The following is an 11973-nucleotide window of genomic DNA, read 5'->3' as shown; positions in this document are numbered from 1 at the left end:
GTGTACAGAAGGCAGAAGCAGGGACAGGTAACCTGGGAGCATTATAGGAACATTGTCAGAGCACACAGGGAGGGCGCTAGAAAGGCCAAGGCCCATTTGGAGTTGAATCTGGCAAGGGATGCCAAGGACACCAAGAAGGGCTTTTTTAGACGCCTCAGTAACAAAACGAAGGCTAGAAAAAATGGGGGCCCGCTACTGAATGGGGCAGGGGCCCTGGTGACACAGGATACAGAGAAGGCAGAGTTCCTGAATGCCTTCTTTGCTTCAGTCCTTACTGCTAAGACCAGCCCTCAGGAATCGCAGGCCTATTTACCTAATCTATTTCTGGCTACCAGAAAAAGACCAGACATTCTGTTTTCAGGGTTGAGGTAGTTTTTAACCTCAATGATAAATACTATTGCCAGGTTAGGGACTGGAGAAGAAATAATTTGTTTCTTTGATTGGTCCCTGTGGAAGAAGAAATGAAATGCATAGACTAAGTCTTGAGGAAAGGGAAGAAATAATAAACAGATGTCATAGCACTCAGAAAAGAGAAATATCTTTTGTCACCTTCTCTCTAAACTTCAAAGAATCCATTCTATGTTGATACAAAGATCCAAATTTGTAAGTGAAATTTCCTGATCTATTTACTAATTTATTTAAGTATTTATTTTTTAAGTATTTACTAATCTGGTGTTATTTGTCATAAAGATGAATAGCACTTTTTTAAAGTCTGCTGAATAGTATATTGGCAAATGAAGCTGGTAAAAAAACATTCTGAGAAAAAAAGATGGGTTTGAAGCTAAATCTTTTCATTGAGAAGATGCAAAGTAAGTTTTATTTCTCAAGGAAAATCTAGGAGTTTCCATGGAAAGAGAAAAAATCACAACAGTATCTTTCAATTTTGATATAAAAAGTGAAGATACTTTGTTAGGCTTCCCTTCCCTTCCCTTCCCCTCCCTTCCCTTCCCCTCCCTTCCCTTCCCTTTTGTTCAAAAGAAATCTAATGAATCATACAAATAACCTTCAGGAAAAGGATATATGATCACAAAAGGCACTATGAAAACTTCTATAGCTATGCACTCAAGATCTAAATGCATTCTTAATGTTAATTTGGTAGATGGCAAGATGAGGGAATTCTGAAACCTTTTCCAAAAATTATTTGTGGTATTACTGGCATGATTCATTTGTATTAATAAAAAATGCATGCATCAGAGCCTTTACAAATTAGACATCTATTTTTGGGAAAGCCAACCTCGTCTCTCTTCTAATTAATAGAGAGAAACATGAACATTCTCAGGGTTGTTCATGTCATATCCAGGTACATAACATGTCAGCTGAATTTCCCTTTGCTGGTGTCTCTTTTTCTCCACTGATTATAGAGTATCTTTTTCAGACTTAGACATGAGCAATGTGATTCAGCTGTCAGATTAAGGGTCCTGAATTGTTGTGTCTACATGTAGGTGTGCTCATGAGAGATGGGAGTTAGATTTAGTTGCCTAAGCGTAGGTGTCTAGTACTACTCAAGTTATTCTTGATGACACCCTCCAACTATTGTTTCAGAAGGGCATATGCCAACCCAAGGTGCTTATGTTGGATAGCCTGGGATACCTCAAACAGCAGTCAATGATTAGACAACTGAATCAGTCCTTAACTGTCTCAACTTCCATAGTCAACAGCCTCCAGCTACTGGTTCAGAAGGGCAGACGTTCCCCCATAGGTTCTGCGTTGTCTACCAGCAGCTCACTGGTATTTCCAGTACCTCATGTTAGCTCAACTGGTAGTAAACAACTGTTTATGGGCAAGTAAGTCAACCCCTTATGACATGATTCAGTTGATTGAAACAAGAGTTTTAGACACTCTTGGCTGCCCCATCTGGCTTCCAGCTGCTGTTCCAGAAGTGCATGGGGATACTATAAACCTTGTGTAATATCTGCCATCCCCATCTTGATGTCTCACATATCCTGGAATTTTTTAGGTGGCACTACAGTCCATGTCTACCAAACTGAATCTTGCCCTTGTCACAGGAAAGAGAATTCGAACTCTCAATAGTTATTCAGGCTTGCACCCTATTTCTACAAGAACTGAAATATATTATACAAAATGGGAACGAGCTGGTAAAGTTTCTCAAAAATTATCTGAAATGGTGAGACAATGAAGGGAATTTTCAAATTATATTTTGGATTAAGACTGCAGTTTCTGGACACTTGGACTGCAGTGCAAAAGAAGTTGTATTTATGCTTATTATTTTAAATATGATTATGATTACAGCTTTAATTCTGACCTTTATTAAGAAGGAACCTCTGTCCAAGATTCCTCTTTACTAAGTAATAATGTATTGATGAGGATTATGCAAATGCTGGTATTGGTAATGATAATACTTGGCGATTTTCAGAAATGCTTATGGAGGCCAACATACTGGCAATTCTGTTCAAAAATCCCCAGATAAGTTCATAGCACAATTTAGAAAACTTCTAGAGAGAATAGTAGATAATTTTCTAGAGGAAAAGTACAAGTTAGGCATTATGCCATTCAGAGAATTCAGAATCCTCTTGAATTAATGTTATTTTGTTCTAAATAGCATGCATCTTTGAATACCGTAATCATTAACGAAACTAGTGTTAATAGCAGTATCAACACTAATATTAATTTGACTGTAGCCTGAAAAGGAATGTAAAGCAACTATAAAACCAGACAAAGAGAGAGGAGGAGAGAGAGGGAGAGAGAGAGAGAGAGGTACTCTAGTATACTGTATTCACTAATAGTAAGTTGTTGATGTTTTTGTTGTTACAGAGATACATGGGAGACATGGAAGTGAGCAATAGCAGCAGAGTCAAAGCATTTATTCTCCTTGGATTTCCCACTGATCCTCACTTGCAGATTTTCTTCTTTGTATTGTTTCTCATTGCTTATATCTTAGTTATAACAGAAAATATTATCATCATCCTGACTGTCTGGACAAACTGTAACCTCCACATTCCCATGTACTTCTTTCTGAGTAATTTGTCCTTCCTGGAGATCTGGTATGTAACAGTCACACTCCCCAGGACAATGCTCAGCTTTGTGTCACAGAGAAAGAACATCTCTTTTATGGGATGCATGACACAGCTGTACTTCTTTCTCAGCTTGGGCAACACTGAGTGCCCTCTCCTGGCAATCATGGCGTACGACTGTTATGTTGCTGTTTGTAAGCCTTTCCATTACTCCATTATTGTAAGACACACTGTCTGTGTCTACCTCACCGCAGGATCTTGGTTGACTGTTTTTTTCATTTCTGCGTGCAAGGTATATTTTATCTCTCAGCTGACATACTGTGGACCCAATATAATCAACCATTTCTTCTGTGATGTTTCTCCTCTCTTGAACTTAGCCTGCACAGACACGGAAAGAGCTGCCCTTATGGATTTCGTGGCTGCCTTATTTATTCTCCTGATCCCTCTGTTTGTAGTAATCCTATCCTATGCATATATTATCTTCACTGTCCTTCACATTTCCTCTGTACAAGGCTACCAAAAAGCCTTCTCCACCTGTACCACTCACCTTATAGTGGTCATTGTCTTCTACGCCACAAGCATTTTTATCTATGTGAGGCCCAAAGCACTTCTAGATCACAACACAAACACAATTGTGGCTGCTTTCTATACTGTTGTTGTTCCTCTCTTCAATCCTATCATTTACTGTCTGAGGAACCAGGAAATCAAGGATGCTCTCAGAAAGACTTTGTTCAGCAAAAGGTTTTCTTTGCAGAAACATCAGCATTTGTAGTGAGATTGGATAGACAAGAAAATAGTAACACCATAACTGGATTTTACGATTAAATCGCTTTATGAAAAACTCTTGTTTGTGTTAGAAACTGAAGCAAGATGCTCCAAGTTCTTTTTCTTGAAATTTGGGAATTACTGGGCACTGATCAGTATGAGTAAAACACAGTCTTATTCATGACTTTCTGTGAATATGAGCCCCCCCCACACACACACACACTGACTTGCTTTAAGGAGAAGTAATAACAGTAAAAGACAAAGTTAAATGTCATGTTAATGGCAAGAGAAGGAGTTGTACACACTGTCTGCTTTAGGAGTCAGATTTACTTGCCTTACTTGTTAGATCTCCTATGTAGTCAATAGATTAAAGGTTATACAAAAATACAAAGTTAGGCAGTGGTTAAATATTAATTTAGTGGTAGAAATGTCTCTCTAGAGGAACTTGTATTCTTTCATTGACTACATAGGGAATCCATTTCCACTTTGTCTAGCCTAGGGTGACAGCTATTCTAACTTTAGTGTTAGAGTTCTCTACATAAAAGCAGATGACATGAGTCCATATGGCTATAAATCATATGAGTATGGAAAAGAAATGATCTTCCTCTCTAGCACAGACTGGAGCAACTACAACTGAAATACAGGAAATTTCTTTTAAACATAAGAGAACACTCAACACTGGAACATGTTACCCAGAGAGACTGTGGAGTCTACATCCTTGGAGATATTCAAAATCTGGACATGGCCCCTAGCTGCACTAGATGATCTCTTGAGATACCCTCCAATCTCAATGATTCTATGATTCTGTATCCTCAGATATACTTCTCTCTTTTTCAACCAAAGCTTCTCTTAAAATTATTTTAATTAAAAAAAAATATTTTTATGCCTCTTATCTACTGTAAACAATAATTCTGTTCTCCTAGTCAGATGGCCGGGAGTGACTGGCTTCTGCACTGTTCATGACTGGTCATTTCTTGAATGATCTGGCTCTGCTTGTATTACATTGCAGGTGCTGCTGACTCAGGACCAACTGAAAAGGCTTTTGACTACTCACCAATAAACCTCTCAAGTACACTTGACCAGTGCTGCTGCGCTCGTCTGCTCCATGCTTGTCAAGTGACCATGTTAATGTTCACTGTGTACATGTTAGTGTTCACTTGCCCCTCTTTGCTTTTTAAATGTCAAGTGGCACCTTCAAGTTGTGCTCCAGCTACACAGGATGAAGCTGCTCTCTTTTATCTGTGCAGGTGGTCAGGGAGTTTTGCAATAATAATCCTCACTCTCTCCCTTTCCTCCCAGGTCTAGGGTTGACCGAGGGATATGGCTATCCTTCTAAACTCATTTCACCCTTCTTGAACCAGAGGCAGTCTAACTGTTAAGGAAGCTCAGTCTGTCCTCTCTTCCCACTGGGAGTTCCCTCACCAACACTAGAGAAAGCACCACAGATCACTCTGACAGTGTAAGCAAATTAAACACATGATATGATCAGAGGTTTATTGTCCTGTGCCAAGCTGCATTGATCAAGTGCAGCACTGCTCAACAGGGACCCCAGAACAGCCCTTATGTCATTTGCTACACCTCATAATTTCATTTTCTCCCTTTTCCTCCTTCAAATAAGTGGTTAACCCCCATTCTACTATTGGCTTTGGTTTTGCTTATTTCACCTTATATGGTAATTTCATTCTTAGCAAATGACCCCTGGTAATCCAGCAGCCCTCTCTCAGTATCTTTTAACATATTTCACCCTAAGGAGATTCACAATACTCCACTTTCACTATTTGCAGTCTCTGGTAGTTTCTCCCATTATTGTTTTATTAGTTTATCCCTAGGTTGGGGTTGACTGTTCACTTTTTCCCTTCCATTGTCTGTCAGGAACTGTTACCCCATTCATTTTAAACTCAGGCCATGGCAAGTAATATACTGTATATCTTAGCAGTAATAATGTCTTAGGATAAATGAGTATGACTTCTTCAAGAAGAACATGTCCAAGTGTTCTTATACTTGGACTTGGACTTGTTCTTACACAGACTTACTTCAAGGGTAAGTTACCTTTTGTAGTTACCCTTACACACATGCCTGCGTACACACACACGCACACACACGCACACACACGCACACACGCACACACACACAGATGTCATGACGTCAGGGAGACCAGGAGTCCCCTGCTGTGGTTAGCTGGGTTTGGATTTGCTGATTTTAGCTGCTCACTGTGTATTGGTTTTCTTTGCCGCTCTGCACTTAAACTTGTTTCTTTGTAGCCCAATACATACTGTTTTCTTTGTCAGCGGGTGCTTAATGGCTTCTTTGCTGCCCAGTGCTGACTCGTTTCTTTGCCACACAATGCTTACTGGTTTCTATGTCACACAGTGCATACCTCTTGGGAGTCCTTGACCTTTGCTTTCTGTAGACTCTAGGCTGCTGGAGAGTTTCCCATTCTAATACTGTTTTATCTGGTGTCCATGCCCCTTTTTTCACTTTCAGATGTCCCTGAAAATTAGTCTCCAGACATCCCTGGGCATTGTTAAGTCCATTGATCTCAGTCTTGAATGCTTCAGGAGATTTCAAATGGATTATAAGCAGGAGCATTGTGCATTGGCTCCTTAACACTCTCCCTGACTAGCTGCTAGGAGGGACATCTGCTGTGCAATAGCATGCACATGCTGCCAGGCCTCTTTCAGTCGTTTGGGCAGTGGTGGCTAGTTCATTCCATTTATAATTGGTTGGGGCTGGTTGCTAGCTCTCAGTTTATTTGGCTATCTCAGGTCATTCAATCCTGAACCATATATATTACTATAGTATTACAACAAGATGGTGGTGAAGAGCCATTTAGAAACTAATGTTGAAAGTATGTGTGCTACAAAATGAGAACCATGTTATGGTAGTGTGGAGGAACCAAAGGCTCTGTGATAGTGTTGAAGGATTAGGATAACTAATGGAAATGGGAACTATTAGAGGTCCTATCTATGCTGCTATTTGGAGCTCTACTTGGATTAATATCACGACTGAAATTCTCAGGAGTTTTAGCTGGGAAAAAGACTAAAGTATTTCATTCTACATTGGTTCCCATGCAGTGTGGATTAGGGGAACAATACTCCACAGGAAAACAAGTGACAATCCAAAATGACAAATGTTATGGAGGTCTCTTTTCTGTTTTGGCTTGGCACATTCTTCACAGGAAAAAAAAAATCTCTTGAGTTTTTGAAACACAGGAAAGCTGAACATTATTTTAATTAATAACAATCAAATTTTTTTCAGGAAAAGCAAGCAAAGTTTTTTTTTTTTCTATGAAGAGCAACAAAGTATTTTTCTTTAAAAATACATTTTAAAAAAATGAACTTTTTTCAGTATCTTGGGAGGAAGCTACAGGAATTTCTTATTTTTCAGCAAGACATATTTGGGGTTTTTTGATACAATACCAAGAAATGGCTTTGCTATCTGTCATAATCATCAAATGTACTTTTTTATTATTATTACTAGATGGAAAACCTCTAAGAGGCTTATCATGGAAATAATTGCTAAGCCATATATAGTGCAAGTAAATCAAAACATGTAAACATCCAAGTTTCTCATATCATTTGAAAAAATATTAAATTTGGTGTGATACAAGGACATATTTTATTCCATCATATATTTAAAAGTTCTGCTGCATGTGGGGGGACTCTAGGTTTCAGGTTTGAAACAGATTTTCTAGACCTTTTCCTTATACTAAACACTCCAGAAGAACAACAGGACTTTCAAGCTTTAATGTTAGACTTTGTTAAAAGATATATATAAGGTCTATGAGCTTTTCTTAATATGAGAAGTCTCAAAATCATCTGGGTTAGACAGAATAGAACTACAGTGTATTTATAAGCAGGTATATCACTGCAGGAGACTCTCTCTGCAGGACGATCCTTTCTCTGATGTTGGTTTCAACCAACCCTGTCTTGCCCCATATGCCCCCTTTTATCCCTAACATCAGAGGCTAGGCTGTATGTTTACTCCCTGCTCTTCTCTGCATTTTTGCAATCTTTGTTGTCCTGCAGGCTCCACCCCCATTTGCTCCTTTTACATGTCCAGCTTCTTTTCTTTTCTTCTGGATGGGTCAGCCAGCAGCATGGAAACTTCTCTCCTTTGAGCATACTCAACTGATTTCCATGTCAAGAGTAATATTTCCCCACATACCCACCTTCAGAGAGCTTTTCCTGACCAAGACACTCTTTTCTTAAAAAACACACAACGTAAGTAACAAAAAATAAACAAAGAAAATAAATGTCATTCATTACATCAGAATACCAAAGACAGAATATAATCGGCCACATATAAACCCATGCAGATGAATGATGGTGCTGAGAGGAAGATATTTCATCAGTGTCCCCCGCTTTTGATATTTGATCTGAACATCTGCACTTTCTCTGTAGTAAATAAAGCAGCTCAGGCACTTCCTTTGAGAGGCAGAATAAAACGCTGTCCACAGGTGCCTATTTTATCCACTACAGTGGAGACCTACTGGATGTAGACAACTGAGAGCTAGGATGTAATTTATCTCACTGTATGGCATTGGTGTCAGAAGTGGTATCTCTCTCAGACACATTCTATTGGCAAGTACAAAGTGCTTTGCATGCTGATCAGAGCAGTTGTTTAACTGTGAGTGTAGAGTGTGTGTGTGTGTGTGTGTGTGTGTGTGTGTGTGTGTGTGTGTGTGTGATGGCCACGAATGAAAAACTAAATAGCAAATGGCAACAACTGGGAGATAAATTTGAGAAGGAGGGATGGCAAAACACTGAGTGGGATTTGTCCTGAGTTGAGAACCACTGCACAAATGTTGAAGGAGTTTGGCATGAGTTTAATTGACGGAGAGCCTCTTGTAAGTTAAGAAAGGGAAAAAGAAAAGGTGTTATGTGCTGGTGACTAGGCACTTGTCTCAGAGCAGCCACAGATAATATTGATAAATTAAAGGGGAGATCACATGATTGAAAAATGAGAATGAAGAGGAAAAAAATGGAAATAATACTTGGGAGGTAAAATGCAGACACTTAGAAATGCAAAATAAATTGCCTGAGTCAAAACTCCAGCCTTAGATAATTGCAGAAGCCAAAGGGTGCAGGAGAAGGTTACTGGAAGCCACTACAGTAGACTCAGTTAAAGTCTACTGTGCAATGTATGATGACGATTGGGATGGGGATATCTGGGGTCCATCAGACTCTGACCTTTTTCCCTCAGGGCTGGATGATGAAGGGGATGATTCCTCCCCTCATGCCCTCTTGGCACCAGTAATCAAGACTGAACAACAGGGTACACCCATGGGGGCACCAAAACCACCTGCCCCTGTAACAACTACTAGAGGGCTTACTGCCTTAGAATTAAAAGAGGGGAGATGTCAAGGTAACCTAGAGGAAATATCCATGGAATGGCTAGCATGAATTTGGACAGCTGGGGCCAGCCAGCTCCACCTTACTCTGGGTGAATCTCTATTAGCTTTAGGCCCAGGAATATTGTTAGATATTGCAGGGCCTGATATTACAAGTCCTTTATGAACTTGTGCTTTACACTGGGGATGCACTTTACATCTCACTGATCACAGAGAAAAAAGTGCGTAGCCATGAAACTCAGCAGCTGGTTTACAAACTGCCTTGCTGAAAATTGTCTTTTTAGCTGAGTTGGAAGGACCAACACCCACTGCCCCAGATGCCAGACAGCCTCCTCCTGCAGAACCAAATCCCTGGATGGTTATTTGTGAGCCAGAACATCTCGGCCTCATAGTAAAGGGAGTAGCGGGAGCATTGAAATCATTAGCCTTAGCTGTTAAGGCAGGATTAAATGACAACACCTTCCAAGAGGTCCTCCAACATACGTTAGAACCGTATATCGCAAAAAATAAAAGCCAGTGGAAAATATCAGCTAAAGTAAATGTAATAGAAAATAGTTGGCCTATCCCTATGCAAAAGGGGGAGGCAAAATGGGGAAACTGGAGAACACTCTCGGTCACTACTGAATGTAAGGAATTATGGAAATTGCGTTTAGATAAAGAGGTCTCTCCAAGTCAGTTAAAAGGGGTGCTGGCTCTTGTTTTATGCCAGTTGGCTGGGTTTCCCTCATTAACTACTCAAGATAATCCTCTGGGACTCAAATCAGGAGATATCATCAGGAAATCATTAAGGGAATGACTAGGGAGTCAGAGAACATCAGGAATGTGAGCTTGGGGAAGTATCCGAATCTACCAGTGCTAAACCCAGACTTTGAATATGTGGGAAACTTGGGTTGGAGCTTGATTCAGTGGAGCTGCTAGCAATCACTACTCCCACTTCTAAGGATTCAAATCTTGACATGATGGTCGCAGTTACTGATTGCTACTTTGCATCATTCCTTTTTGACACAGGAGCCCAAATCTCAATGATAAGTAAGGAAATTCATGAAGGGCAGCCTCCACTTAACAAAAACTAATTTCTATTGTAGGTGTTAATGGACAAGTCACTAACCATCCCCTGGTCAGGGCTAAATTAATTCTGTCTAATGGATGTACAGTCCTCCCGACCTTGCTTTTCACTCCTCACAGTATCTTAGGAATGGATGGATTGAAGTGCCAGTCGTGGGTGGACTCGTGAGGGAAACGGGAAATGGGGACACCACCTCCTTCAGCCCACAATTGACACTGCATCAAGGCACCCTTAAGCTTTTCATAGAGTTGATTTTTCATTGTTTAAGCACCCTATTAGCTTTTTACAGATGACTGCTTTCCTACCATGCAGCAAGCTAGTTATTATACCACAGTACAAGTTATATTCTGATACCATCTGTCCTGACCTCTGTAGATACCTGCTCTGGTCTATTGTACCCCAACTCTTGCTCTGCAGCTACCCAGGCTCACACCATTAAGGCATAAGACTTGACTGGGTTATATGGTCCCCCAGTGGAAATCCAAAGTGATCAAGGCAGTCATTGTACAGGGAATGGCATTCAAAATTGGGCTGGAGAGCGAGGAATAGCCTAGACGCATACCCTACTATCTGCAAAGGGCAGGATTTATAGAGTGAATGAATGGGCTGTTTAAAGAGCAACTGCACAAATTGTTCCCTACTGGTACCCTCATGGTTTGAAGTAAAAACATTTGTCAGGCAATTGCCTGCCTCAGTGACTACCCACTGCATGGCTGTGTCCTGTATGCTCATTCCAAAGGGGAATCCATCAAATGGCCACATGTGTTTAGAGTGCAACAGGTGCACCCTCAAGGCTACCTCCCCATGTAAGCCATGCCCAGGAGTGCAGGGTGGGATGTGCAATTGCCACACAAACAAAGAACCCTAGAACTGGAGAGCCGTCATCTTGTGAGCATGGGGTTGCACATCACGATACCTCAAGGGTAATGTGGTTGCATGGTGCTCTGTAACAGTTTAGCTCTCTGAGGGGATGGACATCGAGATAGGCGGAATCAAACTACCTTGAGGAGCTGAAGGTTGCGATCCATTATACCAGATCCCAACCCCTGCGATGTACATAGGGAAACCAAATAGATATGTGAGCAGATAGCATTTCCCACTATCCAGGAAACAGATTCCTTGCAGTCTACTCAGCAGCCAAGTGGTTTTGGGTCTACAGCATGTGCTGTGTGGGTGCATGATCCAAATAAACCCAGTCAGAAGGGGAAATCGTTACTGATGGGCCAGAAGACACCCACCTGGCAGTAATCAAAGGGGAAAGTGTCCCAATCCATGTCCACTCTAGGAGACTATCACCTAGAGAACCATGACCTGATGAATATGCCAAGTGGAGCTGTGACATTGCTGCTCTGCATCCTAACCCTGTATACTGACGATAACTGGAACACCAATGGAACTGCAGTGAACACATCAAACACAACATCCACAAGATAAACAGCCTGCTTCAAGTACTACATGGTGTAAAGTCCAAAGAATGAGCACAGGAAAACCCCTGGCAGTGACTGTCATCATCGCTGTCAAATTTAGGACTATGGGGAAAATTCATTATATTCCTGGTCTTCTGGGCTGATTAGTTTTGCATGCATATATGTTACAATTTACTATATATATATATATATTTACTATAATTTAGTTGCTTGTACCCCTTAGCTGTTAGTTAAGCTAATGCCTGAAAGACATGTCTAAACCTTATCCACACTCTGGTGGCACCAATACTACATCTCTATCAGTCAGGGGATGGAGTGTAGTGAAAACATCTGTGGAAGATCTGGCGAGGAGTCAGGTGACTGGCAGACTACATGATAGCAGCCCCAGAG

General features: G+C 40.7%; 1 protein-coding gene across 1 annotated transcript; it reads left to right on the top strand.

Moving 5' to 3' along the window:
- Nucleotides 1-2787: 2787 nt before the first annotated feature.
- On the top strand, nucleotides 2788-3744 carry LOC135330581 (olfactory receptor 226-like). The gene has a single exon (XM_064524492.1). The coding sequence runs from the start codon at nucleotides 2788-2790 to the stop codon at nucleotides 3742-3744; it is 957 nt and encodes a 318-aa protein (XP_064380562.1).
- Nucleotides 3745-11973: the final 8229 nt, after the last annotated feature.

The sequence above is a fragment of the Dromaius novaehollandiae genome, chromosome 22 (assembly GCF_036370855.1).
Source record: "Dromaius novaehollandiae isolate bDroNov1 chromosome 22, bDroNov1.hap1, whole genome shotgun sequence".
Classification (NCBI taxonomy): domain Eukaryota; kingdom Metazoa; phylum Chordata; class Aves; order Casuariiformes; family Dromaiidae; genus Dromaius; species Dromaius novaehollandiae.
The sequence above is the reverse complement of the archived record's forward strand: the minus strand, read 5'-3'. Positions and strand labels throughout refer to the sequence as shown.

Coding starts and splice junctions, on each gene's coding strand:
- LOC135330581 (XM_064524492.1), top strand. CDS start 2,788: ATGGAAGTGAGCAATAGCAGCAGAGTCAAAGCATTTATTCTCCTTGGA.